We start from the raw sequence: 19,823 nt of genomic DNA, 5'->3' as shown, positions 1-19,823 counted from the left end.
TATTGCTTCCTAAAAGCCATCTTCTCAAGTTCCTATTTCCTCACACCTTTCATACTGTTCTCCTTTCTTGGCAGAGCTCTGCTCAGCTCCTTCCTCCCAGCACTCACTCCATCCTGGAGTAATCTCTCAGATGACGACTGCCCATAATATTTTAGCCTGTGAAATCAATGATCATGAAGAAAAATCAATATTTTTTCTAAAGATGAGGGTTTTTTTTGCAAGCTTCATGAACTAAAAAGTGAGTGATAAATGCATTGCATAAAATGAAATGCACTGAATCAACCCACCCATCAGGATGTGCACTTTAAATGGCGACTTCTAATCTAGCAGACTGAAATACTACAGGGGATTGCCTGTGGCAAATCACCACATGATCCAGAGCAAATATCAAGGTGCTCTTTAAATTAGTAGGTCAAAGACTAATTATTCAAAATCCACTTTCATGTTGTAATGAAACCGTACCAGACAGTATGGAGAAGCTAACCATCTACTGAAACACTGGAAGAAGCCTTAATATCTTTTATAGACACGGGTGAGGACTCATTACCTTCTAAAAGAGATTGATAGTAAAGAGAAATGAAGATATAAATAAATAAATTTATAAATTAAAATCACACTACTTTAGAAATAAACTGTTTTTCCTCAGTCATACATTCCAGGAGCTTTTCCCAGCTCCAGGGAATCATAAATATTGTGGGCTTAGCACTATGTCTTTACATACAATTAACACTGAATTTTTACTGAGGCTTTGGGAAAAAAAAAAAGTTGTTCACCAAATATATTTACTCACAATGATTTTGTTTCACTTCCACAGAAAAATTAGTTTCCTTTTATACTAACAAATTTCAAGGGTTTATATTTTGAATGTGTGTGCACATATAAACACAAATTTTAAGCAATCAAGAGGAAAGGAAGGGGGTTTGGGGCTTGTTTTTTTTTAAAGGAGGGAGGTAAAGAAAAGCACAAAACATTCTTAACAGCAATCTCCAATTTTAGTTTAAATATTAGTTTAAGGTTATGCTTCTTTAGTGCCTTTGCACTGAAATATTTTGCAAAGTATGAGGAAAGACTGAGGGAGCTGGGATTGCTTAGCCTGGAGGAGACTCAGGGGTGACCTTATCACACTCTACAACTACCTGAAGGGAGGTTGTAGACAGGCGGATGATGGTCTCTTCTGCCAGGCAGCCAGTACCAGAACAAGAGGACACAGTCTCAGGCTGCACCAGGGGAGGCTCAGGTTGGATGTTAGGAAGAAGTTCTATACAGAGAGAGTGATTGCCCATTGGTATGGGCTGCCCAAGGAGGTGGTGGAGTTGCCGTCATTGGAGGCGTTCAGGAGGAGACTTGATGGGGTGCTTGGTGCCATGGGTTAGTTGTTTAGGTGGGTTGGATTGGTTGATGGGTTGGACACGATGATCTTGAAGGTCTCTTCCAACCTGGTTTGGTTTATTCTAAATAAAGATTATTCTAAATAAAGTAGTGAACAGTCACCAGCTCAGTGTAAATCAGAATCAAAGAACATTAGAGGTCAGAAGGAACCTCCAGAGATTGAGTTCAACCCCCTTGCAAAAGCAGGATCACTCAGGGTAGTCCGCACAGGAAAGCATCCAGGTGGGTTTGGAAAGTCTCCAGAGAAAGATTCAACAAACTGATTTCCTCACAACTTTTGGATTGGTTCCTCCAAATTCAGAAGCAACTTAAAAGAAAAATAAAATCTAATTAGGACTAAATATGGCCCACCAGTGAGTTACATCTGTTATGTTTTGATAGAGGATGTACCTGCCTAGCATGAGCTAATTCTTCAGAGAAGTGGCAGAGTTTACAAACTTGTAGCGTTTTTCCAACAGACGTTATACACCACTCCAGCTGCCTACCCCCATGACACCTTTGCAGAGGTCCTGGCTGCTGGAGCACTACCTTAGGTTAAGGTTATAAAGAAAATGATCACACCTCAAAAACATTCCAACCTTTAGTGCTTGCAATTACCTTAGTGGGCTTGGATTATTTTGTGATCCGGATGGCCTTGGCTTTCAAAATCTGTGCTATCGCGTAAGGTAAATTAGCATTTCAGCTTTAATGTTAAGATTTGTTGTGTATAAGACTGGACTGCTTTAATGAGCATACAGAACAAACAAAACAACCCTTTTCTACAGCCAACAACTGAGTAATACCATCGTAATTGGCTACACTTCCAACCAAGACCTCAGATCAGATGCATAAAGAAACGCAGTAAGCATGACATTCATTGCACAAATGTTGACACAATCCAAATATTGATGAAACTAAGGTCCTGCAAAATCAATAAAATAAACCAGATCATTACAGGCTGTATCCTTCATGATTACTACCACATAATCAATAAACACCTTCCTGGAATGATCAGGCTTGTAAGAACTATGCAAAAATGTCATCAAGCTAATCCATAAAGCAGCTAACAACTCACTCACCTGTCCAATGGGAATGCACTCCGAAACACTTTCAAGTGCATCTAGTAAGATATGTAAGATAAGAAAGAAAATAAGAAATGCCCTGTAAATAGTTTAATGGCCTACCTAAGTAGGAATTATGAAATTCAGACATGAAAGCAGCTATGAAATGGAGATGGGATTTTTTTTCCCCCATGTACTCCTTTAACATTGTGTGGGTTTGCTTAGGTCAAAGAAAATTCACAGGAGTGTTTTGAAGTGTGTATCTTGTACTGCCATAAGGTATTCATTTGGGAAGTAGTTACAGGATGTTGCTGCAACCAGTAAAAGCCTTCTTCATTCAACTTACATATTAAAATCAGAATGTTTCACCACCCAAGACAGAACCTGAGAATTCACAGCATACAGTACACCTGAATTTTCATTGTAGAATCACATTGAGTACCTCTTGCTCTAATTTGGTATATTGGAAAAAATAAGAAGAATTTGAATAAAATTGAAAACTGCCACCTGCAAGTGAAGCTGTGACAATGACAATTACCATAGCAACTTCCCATTTTTATTTGCTGCTATTCTGTTGCATCAGCCAGTCTGCTTCTCAGAACTCTGGTTACCATGGAAGATGGAAGCTGAGAAATTCGTCTTCCTGGGGCAAGGGAGTTACGCAGCAGACAAGATGAAATGCTGCAGTCTGCAGAGCTTCACTTATTTAGGAGTCATTTATTTTAAGTACCATCTTCTGTAATCTTATCCAAGTGAGATAAATGATTAATATTACCAGACCAAAAATCTTTAAAAAACCACAATCCTTATATGTGAATCAAAGATAAATTTTTAAATGAGCAAGTGAATGCTGGCAACAGAGCTCCTGAAGCTACCAAACAGAACACCTTTGCATTTCAGAAACCATTATCATATATTTTATTTTCATCTGTTTGCTCACTGGCTAAGGCTAAAATTGTAATGCTGTTTTTTTGTTTTGGGTTGGTTGGGGTTTTTTGGGTGGTTGGATGGTTTTTTGTGCTGTTTGGTTTAGGGCGCTTGTTGGTTGGTTTGGTTTTTAATGGCCTTTGCATCCATGCATCAGACCTGAGGGAATGAAAAAGATAGTACTAAAAATTCACACTTTGTTACAAAATACTAGGAAAAAAATACAGAAGGGAAACATCACAGTCTGCAGAAATTGTACTTTAAATATTCAGTCTTAAATCCCCATGTCGTATTATATACCCTCCGGGTAAAATGGGCAGGTGCCTTTTAAGTAAACAGGGGGAAAAATTAAATTAAATGAAATTAAACAAAAAAAAAAATGAAAATCAATCATTCAGCATCATCTCCTTGACAAAATGAGACTACTTCTTATGGGGAATTTCTAATGATAGATCAAAATACCTGGACAGAGCAAGAAAATTCCAGTAATGCTGCAGCATAAATCATCTGGATTTTAACCTAATGGGTTAGGTACAGGATTAGTCTCATGTAGCTTTTAGTGGTGGTTACTAAGTAGAATTTGCTAAAGAAAAAAAAAAACCAAACTATCCAAGTTCAAACATCACCCCTCAAATAAAATTCAGAGCACAATAAAGTAGTACCCTCTTCAAATGTGCCATTTAATGGCCTGAAGGTTTTAACCTTAAGACAGATACATCTGTGTAAACTCAGTGGCATAACACACCCTACAAATAGTAATTCAAACATCAGTGCATGTTACTCACTGATCACACATGAAAGCTACCAACACATTCAGTGACATTGTTCAATAACAGGCTGGTCACTATGCTGGAAATATTTTTCTTCCCTAATAGCTGCAAAATCTCACACTGCTGCTTGAAGAAAGGTATTTGCAGTGTGCCAGCAATGTTTGTCTTTCACTTAGAGGAAAGTTCCTCTCACCCCCTGGAAGAAGGCCAGCGTGTAAAGCCATGCATGAAGAAAATATAGTTGGAAGGTTAGATTCATATAATGGTTTAGGCTGAAAGGGACTTAAACACCTAGTTCCAATCCCCCATGCCATGTGCAGGGACACCTTCCACTAGCCCAGGTTGCTCAAGGCCTCATCCAACCTGGCCTTAAACACCTCCAAGGAAGGCACATCCACAACCTCCCTGGCCAACCTATCCCAGTGTCTCACCACCCTCACTGTCAAGAATTACTTGTTAACTTCCAGTCTCTCCTCAAGTTTCAGTCCATTCCTTCTCATCCTATCACTACAAGCCCTTGTAAAAAGTCCCTTCCTGGATTTCTTGTAGGCCCCCTTCAAGTACTGGAAGTCCACTATAAGGTTTCCCACAGCCTTCTTTTCTCCAGGCTTAAAAGCCCCAACTCTCTCAGCCTTTCCTTGTAACGTAATTGCTTCAGTCCTCTGATAATCTTTGTGGCCTTCCTATGGACCTGCTCTAGCAGTTCCATGTCCATCTTACTCTAGGGGCACCAGAACTGGATGTAGTACTCCAGGTAGGGTCTCACAAGAGCAGAGAGGAGAATCAACTCCCTTTCCATGCTGGTCACATTAACTTTGCAGGTGAAGGTTTTCTACCTGTAGTTTCATATAGCAAATTACTAAAAACTATAAAACAGCAATAAATGTGACATTAGGTTTTAGAAAAATGATTACAGATTCCTACTAATAATTAATTAAAACTCCACAGATGCCATAAAGAGTTTAAAAAAAAAAAAATAGAAGGATCTGTCAATTCAGACAACATGATAAAGGAAAACAAGAGAACCAAGACTATCCCCACAATAAAAGAATTCCTCTGCACATGTGGATACCATCAAGGTAAGTGGCAATGCTGAGGTTATTTATGATTTACCCATTGGCACTTTGCATTCTTATTGCCACTCTGCAGCCAGCAAAGGATAAAGTGCCCCAGGTTCCAGCGAAAGGACAATTGCTAGAGATGAACCTGCGGCCCACTGTGTCCCCAACATAGGCACACAAGTTGTCCCTTCACAGCAAGGGGATGAATTCCTTCAGGGAATAACTAGAAAACAACTTAGCACCATGGAAACCTTTCTGAAATGTTAGTAGTTTTGTTGACACCAAGACTAAAAATGGGATAGCAAACCCCTTTTTTTCCTCCCAGAAAAACACCCAAATTCATTCAGTACCTCTGATATTGTGCCAGCTGGACTGGGAGGAAGCAAACCCATTTCAGCAGTTCTGAGACAATCTGTTCCATTCAACACTGAGGAATCCAGGAGACTGAAATGTTGAGGGTCAGGTTTTCTTTCTTCTTAGGGGAAAAAAGTACAAACAGGGGAGCAGGAAAAGGAACCTGACAACTAATTAAGAGGCAAACAGCCCAACAAAGCACCAAAACTATGCAGTATCTCACAACTGTTTTGCTGCCCTTCTAATCTGGTCAACTGAATTAGAGGATTTTCTCAACATCATTGGTCCACAATCCAAAGAATATCTCCCCTTCATCTCAGTAAGTTTTCTCCTTTCCTCTCAAACACAATGATACAAGCTTCTGTGATATTTACCACAAGGCATAATTCAGGTTATTAACAGCTTTTATTGTTCCAAACACAAGCTCTACAAATGTCCTGCATTTCCTCAACATAAGACCACTTGCTCCTTCTGTTCAGTCACTTCATGAAAGGCTTCAGAACAGAGGGAAAAAACATTTTCCACAATGACCTGAAAAAACTTTTTGTAATTCCATTAGTGTCTCTAATAGCTGAAGAGGGCAGGCACCTCCTTATTATTCCAGTAAAATGGTCTCTATTTTCAAATATCTTGACATCATCGACCCTTTTTCTAGTTTAGCTCACATTAGCACAAATTATCAACCACATTCACTACCTCACAGAAAAATAACTCAGAGGAGAATCTTCCAATCTGTTTCAATTGGGAGTCTTGCCCATGTAAAATCATTAAAAATAAATAATTAGTAATAAATTTGGTGTCTTGCCAAATTTTACTATCCCTTTCAGAGCCAACTGTATCTTTAAACAGCCCCAAACCTGCAGCAAAGGAGATCACTCAGCCCTCTTCTAATTTTTTCTAATGCTTTAGAAGAAAATATTCCACTCCAAATGAAGTGCAGAACTTTAAGGAGAAATGTTAGCAGCTGACTCGCTCTGTAGTCATGTCCAAGTCCCAGTCAATGATTTGGAGAGGGGACAAAATGCACCCTCAAAGTCTGTGCACGGTAGAGAGCTGAGGATGCAGTCCTTATCACAAAATCATAGAATTTTAGAGGCTGGAAGGGACCTCCAGAGATCATCCAGTCCAACTCCCCAGCCAAAAGCAGGATCACACAGGGTAGCCTACACTAGAATGCATGCATGCAGGTTTTGAAAGTCTCCAGAGAAGGATACTTCCCAACCTCCCTGGGCAGCCCATTCCAGGGCTCTGTCACCCTCACTGTAAAGACATTTCTCCTCATGTTGAGGTGAAACCTTCTGTGTTCAAGATTTTATCTATTGTTCCTTGTCGTATTACTGTGCACCACTGAAAAGCACTTGGCCCCCTCCACTTGATACCCACCCCTCAGACATTTATAGACAGTGATCAGATCCCCCCTCAGTCTTCTCAACACTAACAGCTCCAGGATTCTCTGTCTGTCTTTGCAGAGCAGATGCTCAAGTCCCCTAATCATCTTTGTGGCTCTCCATTGGACTTTCCATGAGAGCTAGAAAGAGCTGCTCCAAGAGAGCTAGAGAGAGCTATGAGCCAACAAAGACCTCATGAAATTCAACAGGGACAAACAGAAAATGATGCACCTGATCCTTTTCAGCAGTATCTGCAAGAAACAGGCAGGGCAGACCTGGTGAGCAACAAGCTAAACATGTCAGGAGTGAGCCCTCAGAGTTTCTGGGGTGATCAGCACACCATCCTACAGACAGAGAGCAGAAGAAACAAATCACCCCTCTTATTTAGCACTTGCTGGACTGCATCTGGGAACTGCACTCAGTTTCCAGCCTTGCAATGGAAAGGCTTGGGGGGACCTACACAACAGCCTTCCAATACCCATGGGCTTACCAAGATCAGAGCCAAATTCTCTGTCATGATGCGTAGCAGGATAATGAAAGGCAACAGTCACAAATTGCAGGGAAGGATCTGACTGGACACAAGGGATGTTTTTTTGTCTCTGAGGATAAACAATCATTGCAATAAGTTGTCCAGCAGTGCCTCCATTCTTGGAGGCTTTCAAGGCCTGACAGGAAAGAGCTCGCAGGTCTGAATTCTGTGCCAACTTTGCTTTAAGCAGATGGGACTAGAGTGCTCCCAATATCCCCTCATGCCTGAGTATCTCCCCAGTTCCAGATCCTTATAATCACTTCCAAATCACAGCAAACACTAAAAGAAAACCCCACAGAGAACAGACATCATCTTGATTCAATTCTGCTTTATATCTGGTGCTAATTCTGGCAAATCTGGCTGGATGTTTTAGTGGGAGTATAGCACCCTGTGACACTCTTGGAGCTCAATCTGATGTGAACTCTAAGCTTTATTAAGGAAATGGGACAAAAAGATACATTTTATCTTGCAGAGCCTCACTCAATAACACTCACAATCAAGGAAAGCAGAAACATTGATGAGACTGAAAGCAAAATCAGTTTGACTAATCAAAGGGTTGTCTGAGCCTACAACTAAAATAACCTAAGACACAACACCTGACAGCTACGAGCACACTGCAGTGGGAAAGCTCAGCCACTAAATACAGTTAAAAGAATGATGAGACATAAAAATATTGACCAGAAGAAAAGATTTCAGAAGAGGCAGATAAACTATTAATGACCACCGAGAAAAACACGAAAAGGCAAACCCACCTAAATTCAGCTTTTTCCTCCAAAATAAACTGCATGAAGGGCCAGTGCTCCAATTTCTGTTGCTACAGCTACACTGTGTTTAGTGAAAGCACTCAAGCAAGAACAGTTGCACAGGCTAAAGCACTCATTAATCGAGTGACACTCTACAGACCTTAGAGCGCTTTTGGGGTGCAGTGGCTCTGTCAATAATGCATTTCAACAAGAGAATGCTGGGGACATGTTGAAGCCATTCTGAAGTTGTCTGTATTTTGTTGCTTCATCACCTCCTAATGCACATGGCTCAATATGTGCCTCACACTCATACCTCTAACTACCACATCATATTCAACACAAACCCCCCATTCCTGCCACAGTTAAGTGGCCCCCATTTACAGGTTACCTTGCTGGAGCTGCCAGTAGTTCAGGTAAGATCCACACCCAAACCACCACATGGTCAAAATGGAACGAGGACAATCAGAAGGTAGAGCCCCAAGATTTTTGCTCTCTAACCCAAGAGCCACAATTTCTTTTCACAGCATCTCAGTGAGAGGCCACCTCTTGCACTTGTAGGACTTCACTGTCTTGGTACCTGGCACCATCAGCAGCAAATACAAAAAGCCAAAGCAATGGGGGTCAGGTGGAGCCCAGCAGAAGAATCTGACCCTGCAATCCATCTCCTTCAACTGTCTCATTTCCATGTTGTGAAGGGAACAATTGTACCCTGAAGTCTGACTATCCTTCAGTCAGTGAGACTTTCTTTGAGCCCACATAGTGAAGCATAATCACAACCTCAGGGAAGAGAAAGAAGGACAAGAAATCGAGAGAGAAAGAGTAAGGATAGCATGGGAACCTGACAGGATTCATGCCTGCGCTTGGTGAGCCCTAGAGGGCTTATACATGCACAGACAAGAAACAACATCACTCCCCAGCACTGCCAGTCCCCACAGATCACACAGGGCAGCTTCCAGAAGGTACATCAGATAAGAACACACATCACCAGGGTCCTGCCATGCATGTACCACAAAATGACCTATTAGTATTTTGTTTACAAGCATACACAATATGCCTGCAGTCAGAGGGCAAGCAGAATCATTTGGGAAGTTAAGGCAGCTGATTCAGCTGAGATAGAATCACAGAATCAAACAGGATGGAAGAGACATCCAAGATCACCAAGTTCAACCAATCACCTAACCCTAACTAAACAACTAGACCATGGCACTAAGTGCCTCATCCAGTCTTTTCTTAAATGCCTACGCCCCCACCTGCCTTGGCAGCCCATTCCAGGGCTTGAGAGCAACCCTGAAAAAAAGGCCTTGGGGGTGCTGGTGGATGAGAAGCTCAACATGAGCTCTCAGTGTGCACCTGCAGCCCAGAAAGCCAAACACATCCTGGGCTGCATCAAGAGAAGTGTGGCCAGGAGGGCAAGGGAGGTGATTCTCCCCCTCTACTCCACTCTGGTGAGACCCCACCTGGAGCACTGTGTCCAGTTCTGGAGCCCCTATTACAGGAAAGATCTGGAGGTGCTGGAAGATGTCCAGAGAACAGCACAAGGACAATCAGAGGGCTGGAGCTCCCCTCCTATGAGGACAATCTAAGAGAGTTGGGGTTGTTCAGTCTGGAGAAGAAAAGGCTCCAAGGAGACCTTCTTGTGGCTTTCCAGTATCTGAAGGGGGCTACAAGAAAGCTGGAGAGGGACTTTTTAGGATGTCAGGTAGTGATAGGACTGGGGGGGAATGTAGCAAAATTAGAAATGGGTAGATTCAGATTGGATGTTAAGAAGTTCTTCCCCATGAGGATGGTGAGACACTGGAACAGCTTGCCCAGGGAGGTGGTAGAAGCCTCATCCCTGGAGGTTTTTAAGGCCAGGCTGGATGTGGCCGTGAGCAACCTGATCTAGTGTGAGGTGTCCAGGCCCATGGCAGTGGGGTTGGAACTAGATGATCCTTGAGGTCCCTTCGAACCCTGACAATTCTGTGATTTTCTTCACATGATCTGCAGACAGCTGACAACTGCTCATGAAATTCAGAGCATGCAATGAAGTTGTTTTGGTTTTGTTTCTTTTTTTACATGATGCGGTTGCTGGTGCCACATGTTAGTCCTGTGCTCTGTTAAGAAGATATGTTTAAGGTAACTGATGCTTTTGAGTGTCCTTCACACTAGATGGACTATGCCTGTTGATGTTTACCTTCTAGTCACAAGAACCTTAAGCCAGTGGGCAGTCCTAAGTATTAACTCAGTCTCTTGAGCTATCCAGCCTCAAGTTCCTGAGCACAGGTCATTTCAGCAAATATACTCTTACATTCCTGATCATGAAGCTATGCATGCTCAGATCAAACACATGCTATCAGGAAAATGGCTTTCAAGCCTCACATTTCCTCCACTACAACTAGTGCTAGAAAAATAAAGCAAGAAATGCAATAGCTGCTTTGCAGCCTGCTGAACACAGCTGCCTGTAAGACATGTGTAGAAGATGACAGCCTAGGAGCACACATGAGGAGTGCTGGAATGCCTCTGGCAAGCTAGTCAGGGAGGAAGAGTTAGATCTGGTAATTTCATCCTACTGAACACAGAAATTCAAGAGTACAATAACCCCTGGAGTGCAATGGAAATTCTTCATCACAAAATATGGGTGTTCTTAGAGCTAGATTTATGAATTAAGTATTAAATGCAGCACCAGGAGTAATACAGAGGCCTCATCTGCTCTGTCACACCGTGCCTCAAACCCCCATTCGTCACAGAAGAATACAGCAATGTGCAACTTGCAAGGCAAAGCAACCTGTGCTCCTTTTAAGTTTGACATGCCAAAAATTAAGTTTATTTTGAATAAGCCTTCCTCTCAGATCTCTGCCTTCAAAGACTTCATCTACTGAGCTAGTTCACAGAGAAACCATGCTACAGATCCCCAGTGACCCAGATAGCATCTGCATTCCAAACCCTGAAACCGATTTTTTCCTCAGTCTGACAGCAATTCCATGAATGTTTTTACACATCAACTGGCCTTTGATGATGAACAGTCTGCCAAGAGATCGACAACAAGTAATAAGACTTTAACTTCAACAAAACAAATAAGAACTGCAAAACTCCCACCTTGCAAGAGGTAGGTAGCTTCCTGCCCTCATTCTTTACTCTTGGTTCCTGCCACTTCTCATCCTGTCACCGAGTCCTGTTTCTGCGAATGCTAAAACACAACTCTGCCCTTGTCTCTCTCCTTTCCTTTTAATGAAAGCTGCTATCAAAGCAAGATTCTTGAAATCTGAGTTTTCTGCAGTCCAGAGCATGATGCTGTATAATATATTACAAGCTTGAATAAAAGCAAGCTTTCAGCCCAGGAGAGCTGCCTGCCTCTTCAGAGCTCCCCAGTACCTTTGGTTTATATCGATTCTTTTCCTGAAACATAAAAATGCACATATTTTTTTCATTCCTATTCTGCTGTGGAAAGCCCCAAACTCCCCTTTTTTCATGTATAAGTAACTGAGTGACCAAAATCGTGGACACAAATGAAATTAGCTGTGAATATTTCTTTTTCATTTCCCATCTCTGCTGCGAACTGGGAATGCTTTATCACCCCTCAGTATTCTAATGCCCTTCCAAATATTTTGTTGCACTACTAAGCCCTAGATCAGCACAGAAAGCTAGGTCACTTAAGAACATCAGCTCCAATAAACCAGGACATGTCCAAGTCTTACATTTTTTCTCTTTCTCTACCTTGAGTACTGTGTCCAGTTCGGGGCCCCTCAGTTTAAGAAGGACATCGAAACACTTGAATGTGTCCAGAGAAGGGCAACGAGGCTGGGGAGAGGCCTTGAACACAAGCCCTATGAGGAGAGGCTGAGGGAGCTGGGATTGTTTAGCCTGGAGAAGAGGAGCCTCAGGGGTGACCTCATTGCCCTCTACAACTACCTGAAAGGTGGTTGTAGCCAGGAGGGGGTTGGTCTCTTCTCCCAGGCAACCAGCAGCAGAACAAGGGGACACAGTCTCAAGCTGCACCAGGGGAAGTTTAGGCTTGAGGTGAGGAGAAAGTTCTTCACCGAGAGAGTCATTCATCATTGGAATGGGCTGCCCAGGGAGGTGGTGGAGTCACCATCCCTGGAGGTATTCAAAAGGAGATTGGACATGGCACTTGGTGCCATGGTCTAGTCACGAGGTCTGTGGTGACAGGTTGGACTCTATGATCCTCGAAGTCTCTTCCAACCTTAGTGATACTGTGATACTTTCCCACCTAGCAGAGAAACCATTCTTGCAAACCTGGGAGGCTGAGAAAATTAACATGTTTTCTGAGCTTACTGCCATGGGCTTGCAGGGGGTGTGCATGGGACACTTCCACAGTTCTAGTTCACAATGAAATAGTTATTTTTTCACTGGATTGGAACTCGGTTTCATAGAATTGTTTTGGTTGGAAAAGATCTCTAAGACCATCAACTGTTGACCTAACACCACCATGGCTATTAAACCACACCCTGAAGTGCTGTATCTACACAGGGATGGTGACTCTCCCTCTTCCCTCAGCAGCCTGTTCCAATGCCTGACCACTCTTTGAGGAAAGAAATTCTTTCCCAATATTGAATGAATTAAGGTTCTTTGTATAAGAAACAGATAACAGAAGTTTACATCTGATACATCCAAAACAAATTAAGAAATAAAAATAATATAAAAATCTGCAAACCATCCCCTCCATGTCCAAATAGAAAACTACTACTACAATTAAACCCATAAGCTTTTACAATTTAAAAGGAAACGTCTTCCCTGACACCGATGATGTTTTAATAGGTACTGGGTAAGAAGGCTGTGTTGCTGGTTGTTTAAAACAATCAACCCCAGCGCTGATCTCAGGCAGCCCTGCCTCCCTGAGCACAAACTGCATCCTACATAATCACTCAGTCACAAGTAGTAATGCATTTACTTCTGTGTAGGAATGCTACCTAATCCCCTACACAGCTGTTAACTCCTCAGTCATGTACTTGGGGTCTGTATCTGTGACAGAAGCTCCAAAACAGAACCGAATTTATTGCTGCCATTATAATCCCCTATTCAGTGACCACAGAGACAGCAAGCCACAAAGGTTGTTCCACCAAGCAACAAACAAGCCAGTCACACAGCACTCAAAGTATTGTTTTCTTTTCAAAAGTGCATTGTGATGTAGTACCACTCAAATTCATACCCAGATTAAGAGAAAAAAAAAAAGGCAATACCCAAGTACCGCCTACAGACCGATGTAAAAGTCCTTAGGAACAATATTTCACTACTAGAAACACTGAAAACAAAGTCCAGATGCTAGTGGCATCCCCCAGGGCTCAGTACTGGGGCCTGTCCTCTTTAATATCCTTATTAATGATCTGGATGCAGGGATTGAGTGCACCCTTAGTAGGTTTGTACCAAGCTAGATGGCTGTGTCAATCTGCTAGAGGGTAGGGAAGCTTCATAGTGGGAAATTGGAGTAGAAGTGTCCAGCAGGAGTAGAGAGGTGATTATCCCCTTGCACCCTGCCCTGGTGAGGCCACACCTTCCGTACTGTGTCCAGTTTTGCGCACATCAATACAAGACAGATATGGAGGTGCTGGAGCCAGCAGAGAGAAGGGCAAGGAAGCTGGGAAAGGGCCTGCAGAATAGCTCTTAGGAAGAGTGACTGAAGGAGCTGGGGCTGTTTAGTCTGAAAAGAGGAGGCTGAAGGGAAACCTCATTGCTCTCTACAACTACCTGAAAGGACATTGCAGAGAGGCTGGTACTGGTCTCTTCTCCCAGGTAATTAGTGATAGAACAAAAGGGAATGGCCTCAAGCTGCAACTGGGTAGGTTTAGATGGGACATTAGGAATATTTTTTTCATGGAAAGAGTGGTCAGGCATTGGAATGTACTGCCCAGGGAGGTGGTTGAGTCCCCAAGCCTGGATGTGTTTCAAAGTTGGTTGGGTGTAGTGCTTGGGGCTATGGTTTAGGGGTGAACCTTGTAGAGTAGGATTCTTGGTTGTACTTGGTGATGCTGAGGGTCATTTCCAACCCAAATTTTTCAGTGATTTCTGTGATTCTGCTGTGATCTGGACAGGTTAGACTGATGGGCCAAGGCTAATAGTACAAAGTTCATCAAGGCCAAGTGCCAGGTCTGGCACCTGGGTCACCATCATCCCCATGGTAATCTAGAGACCTGGGGATGTGTGGTTGGAGAGCTGCAACTTGGAGAGGGTCTTGGGAGTATTGGTTGATAACTGACAGAATACAAGTCAGCAGTGGGTCCAGGTGGCCAAGAAAGCCAGTGGCATTCTGGCTTGGATTAGAAACACTGTGGCCAGCAGAACAGAGAGGCAATCATCCCCCTGTACTCAGCACTGGCAAGGCCACAACTCAAGTATTAGGTTCAATTCCGGGCACCACTACAAGAAGGACACTGGGCTGCTGGAGCATGTCCAGAAAAGGGCAACAAGTCTGGTGAAGAGCTTGGAGCACATGGTCTACGAGGAGTATCTGAGGGAGCTGGGGTTGTTCAGTCTGGAGAAGAGGAGGCTGAGGGGGAGACTTCATTGCTCTCTACAACTACCTGAAGGGAAGTTGCCTTGGTGGCAAGCTGCAGGACTAAAGGCAATGGTTAGAAGCTGCCCCAGGGAAGGTTCAGGCTGAATGTTAGGAAACACTTTGTCACTGAAGGGGTACTCAAACATTGGAATGGTCTGCCCAGGGCAGTGGTGGAGTCACCATCCCTGGAGGAGTTCAAGCATTGTGTGGACCTGGTGCTTAAGGACATGATTTAGTGTTGACCCTTCAGAGCTAGGTCAAAGGTTTGACGGACAATCTTTGACATCTCTTCCAACCAGATATATTCTGTGATTAGAAAAAGCACTAGGATGTGTCAGAGAAGTATTTCTGTACCTCAAATAAAAAGGAAGCAGGAGAAAGTTGTCTCCTTGAACAGTCAAGAATATGACAAACAAAAGAGTTTAGAAAAATCTTAACTAGATTCCCCTTGTGTAGAAAGCTGCTTCACATCATATAGCAACTCATCATCACATGCAGCTAGACAGGACTGAGAAATGGGCACAGAATCAAATTCCACAGGCAGCATTCAGGCAGTGTATTTGTCTCCAGCAGGTACAAAAGTAATCTCTTATTTTCTTCTGGGTTTGCCAACAATCACATCTTTAACTCATCTCATTGGTCTCAGCAAACAGAACTAACTGAATAAATACAGACAGCAATTCCATGTCTCTCCTCTGGTCAGGATCTCTATTAGCTGTTACCCTGCAAAAATTCAGCTCACCTTCCCATCATATGCAAAGCCAACAGCCTGAACAACAACAACCACAAAAAAAGTAAAATTCACTTCTTTTCCATTTAATTCTGGATTGTGAGGCAGACTGAGAATGGTCTGCAACAAACCAATGGTAAATCTGTCCTTGTTTATGCTGGGATTACAAAAGGCACGGGGAATCCCCACAGCACGTGCAGTTGGATGGCAGAAACTTGACTAAATCACACCTATTGTAAAACACACTTCAAGTCTCATTTAAGGTTTCAACATGGAAAAGGATTCGGAGATGAAGATGGTGTATGTCACTCTATGTGCTGACTACACATAATGTGACAGCTTCTGCTTACACAACGGCTGCTCTTTCCAGAAGCATCTTGTTCATTCAGGAGATGTCAGATCTGACACAGAACTGATGCAGTTAGGTATTGCTTATTCAATTAGTGGTCTCTGCTGTGTTTAGGGCCCAATGTCTGCACTATAAGGAGAACAACAATGCAACACACACAGAATACCCCAAGCATTGAGGACATGAAGGAACACAACCTGCACCTCCTGTAAAGAATGCATTCCAAGAAAGACAAACAAAAGGGAACACAGAACCAAGCCACATATGCCTGGATCAAAGCCAGGACTGTAATTTACTGAATTCTGTGCTCAAGCACACCGGCCTCAATGCTCAGTATTTGAAGCTCCCAGTGAATTCTGCATACCAAAAGCCCAGATTTCTAAACTGCCACAGAAAAAATGGAAAAACAAATAACAAGGAGCCAAGACAGGTTCTCCAGCAATCACCACCCTAACCAGAGAGGCCTGTTTTTCTCTCTCTGAATATTTTTGTTCTAAAATTCAGAAGAACAACTACATCCATTAGAAAACATGAGTCAGAGCAGCTCCAGGAACCAAATCCCTCTTGTCATGTCTTCTCCACCTCATCTTTAGGATGTAATTATTTGTTGAGTCAGTGCTAAGTTTTCTGTTGTTTTTAAGGGCAAAGAAAGAAGGGGTAAAAAAACCCCAACAAACCTATTCAGCCATGATGTGCTTCTCACCGCTACATTTACACGTCAGCAGCACTGTCTGCACCCCAAACCTCCATACACAGCTGTGCTGACTTTAGCATCTCTTCCCAGACAGCGCAATAATTACACTGGCAGAAGTCTGTTAATCCAGGAGGGAATTGATCTGTAAAACTGTATAATTAGCTTTGACAGAACAGGGACATCGATACGGGAACATCAAACGACAAAAGGTTGTGAACTCTAACCTTAGCTCTGCACCTTCTCTGCTTTAGGAGGAGAAGGCTCCTTTGGTCTAACAACATTCGAGTCACAAACACAGCAAAAATCCAAATTTAGCCAGGCTCCTCCTTACTTCCAGAAGCCACCTTTTCCCCTGGCAGTTCCCAGCACTGGACCTGCAGCTGTTGCAGGAGTGGCCTCTTCAGAGCATTCCCCTCCGGGATTAGTAGCCTGCCAGTCTTCAGCTGGAAAGGCAACAGCCACTTACCCTGACTACTTTTTGCTGTAAATCATCAAAAGATAATTTAATGGAAAAAGACATTAGGATCTGACAAATATGTATCTGGACTCAGGATCTTCCTTTTCAACATTTCGAAAATACTGAGAGCAAAAATTGCTGACATGCTTTACTGAAAGGAAACACCACACAGAAAACAAAGGTGCTTAGCAGCTTCTTCAGAGCAATGGAGATTCTGGAGCAGTGATTAGCTTGTCTTTTAATTAAAAGATGAATCATTACTGGCTTTTTAAAATTTATTTCTTTTATGACTGAAACAAATATAATAATCCAGATCATTTAGAAAGCCAGCCACAGACAACAGAAACAAATGCTGAGGATCAGCTTAAATCATTTCAAACACTGATAAATTGGGATTGATCATGAAAGCTGCATACCACAAGAAATCTTGTACCTCAAAACCTATGAAGCATAATAAGCAAATAAAAGAAAGCAACAGAAGCCAGGCACGTGGCTCTGCAACAGCAACAACAGCAAACCAGCAGCATCAGCAGCAAATCGGTACCAACAAAGATTTTGGCCAGGGCTGACAATAATAAGGCAACAGAGCTCCTTAAAAAGAAATCAATATCTGAAATCAAAGAGGATTACTGAATTACAAAAAGTCTCCTCTTTTTTTTTTTTGCCACTCAATTTTTAATGAGCAAAATGTTCACTGCACAACTTAGAAATGCTGCCAATGCCTTTTAAGTGGGGCTTGCTGGGTGATTAATGGGATATTCCTCTAAAAGCATCAGAAGAAACAAAATAATGAAAAATCATCAGTTCAAAAGGAGCATCAAGAACCAGGCTGTTCAGCAAATACCCTTCTTCAAAGTCCTGCGGTTGAAACGTCTGGAAAAGAAAACAAGAACAAAACCCCAAACAAAAACAGCCCCAAAAACCACCCCCAAACCCACACATGAAACCAAAAAGCCAAAGACAATATTTTAAGCATCTATCAGGAGAATTTAGGAGACTTCAAATTCTACAACACCCATTTTGTGATTCTACATTTTGGGTAAGCTACAAGCAAAGAGCATAATTCAAGATTTTTTGCTCATATTTCCCAATTAACCTACATGCTTTGGCAGCTTTCTAAATTGGCTTCACTTCAGCAAAATATTAACCATATGCCTAGAAACTAAGAACATTTTATACCTCCTTGAAGTCAACTACAAATAGAAATATGCATAGATGTTAAAAATGAAACATACACTCTAGTGATATGCCCAAACGCAGCCTTGGTGCTCAAAGGTCTTAAATAATTCATGTTTGAAACCATCTTGAAATTCTTTGGTGAAAGGCAGTATGTCAAGAAAAATACTGGGTTTAACCTAACTGAAGCCACTCAGGCTTCAGAATAAACACATATTTGTTCAACTCGGTGACAAGACAAACACCTTATCACTTGCCTCCGCTTGGCAAAGGGGCAACCTCGCGCATTTGACCACAACATCAAGGCCTAACACTGAAATAAGCATCTGATGTTCATACTCTCAGCTATCGGCCAATCCACCTTATTGCCTTATTCTGCAGAGGAGATGCAAAAACTAATGAGCTCACCAGCCCCATACCTCATCTGATAGGCTTAAAACGCACGTGTACCAGCTTTTACTTATTTTTATATGGTTACAGACATCAATATATGCATACTGTCTCACTGTACATTACATATGGACACTTATCCCGCTCTGATGACTCCTGGCAGCAAACAGGACCCCACAGAGTCAAGATACCCCCGAAACCCTCCTCTGCTTGGCACTTGAGGAAGCATCCCCAGCTAGGTTGGACACCGGCTGCGCCATGCCCGGGTGGCTTTTCCCCTGCCGGTGATACGCTACGGCAGCTGCATACAGATCCCTGATATTAAAGATGGATCCTGCTCGCCCCGCTCAGCCGCCACGGCTCCTCTACCTGCTTCAAGGGAAACGCCGCGGCTGCTTCTCCGCGTCGGGAACGACGCCCGACCCCCCCCACCCCCCCCCCCCCCGACAGCGAGCAACCCACACGGTGACGGGCTCGCAGCGACACGGAGACAACGGGTTTAGACCCGGAGCTCCTGGGCAGCCCGGCTCGGGGAGCACCTGAGGACGACGCGGCCCCCACCCGGGGGGCAGAGAGACGCGGCGGGGCTGAAGGGGCCCCAACGGCGCGGCCCCGGGGAGGCGAAGCGAGACACCTCCACAGCGAAGGCGGGAAACGGGGGCGGAGGTGGAGGAGGGGAATCAGTACCTGAAGCCGCCGCGGCGGCGGGGGCTTCCCCCGGCAGCGCCGCCCGCTGCTGTTGCGGGCGGGTGGCGGCGGCTGCGGCGGCAGCAAGAGGTGGCTGCCCCATCAGCAGCAGCGCGGCCGCCAGCCCCAGGAGCAAGGAGGAGAGGCGCCCGCAGGTCCCCGGCATGGCGAGCAGCCCGAGGGCAGTGGAGGCATATTGCGGGCGAGGACGCAGGCAGGAAGCCGGGACCAACGGCTCCGGCGGCAGCGGCGGGACTGCGGCGGAGAGCGGCAGCCGAGGGCCCGCCCCCAGTGAGCAGCGGGGCGGGGCCTGAGCCGGGGCGGGGAGACGATGCCGGTGAGGGGGGTGCACGGTGTCGGTGAGGCGGGGGCCAGAGGGCTAGGCGAGGAGCTGGTACATGTAGCTTGGTGGCGTATGGTCTGGTTTGGCGGCCCTACACTTCTCCGCTGGCTGTGGTGCGGACTCGAAGTTCGGCGGAGGACTCTCCTCAGGAGCTTCGCCTTCGCCTCGTCTGGCGGTGGAGCGTGACGCGCCCGCGATCTGGCAGAGGAGAAGGAGAGGCGGGCCGGCCGGTGCTGGGGCCTTAAACCTTGTTACCGGGGAAATTAAGCAGTGCCCTGTCGGCTTTCTTTCAGCCCTTCGACCCGA

The 19,823-nt window shown here is 44.0% G+C and overlaps 1 protein-coding gene across 1 annotated transcript in view; it reads right to left on the bottom strand.

The window, feature by feature from the left end:
- FAM171B (family with sequence similarity 171 member B) overlaps positions 1-19,402 on the bottom strand; it is a 44,187-nt gene extending 24,785 nt beyond the window's left edge. Inside the window, exon 1 of the mRNA XM_068137883.1 lies at positions 19,175-19,402. Within this exon, the coding sequence (XP_067993984.1) occupies positions 19,175-19,340 (166 nt within the window). The 5' untranslated portion in view covers positions 19,341-19,402. The remainder of the gene's footprint in view (positions 1-19,174) is intronic.
- Between the last annotated feature and the right edge of the window lie 421 nt (positions 19,403-19,823).

The sequence above is a fragment of the Melanerpes formicivorus genome, unplaced genomic scaffold (assembly GCF_026170545.1).
Source record: "Melanerpes formicivorus ecotype bairdi unplaced genomic scaffold, bMelFor1.0.p_v2 SCAF_5, whole genome shotgun sequence".
In the NCBI taxonomy this organism is placed as follows: Eukaryota; Metazoa; Chordata; class Aves; order Piciformes; family Picidae; genus Melanerpes; species Melanerpes formicivorus.
The sequence above is the reverse complement of the archived record's forward strand: the minus strand, read 5'-3'. Positions and strand labels throughout refer to the sequence as shown.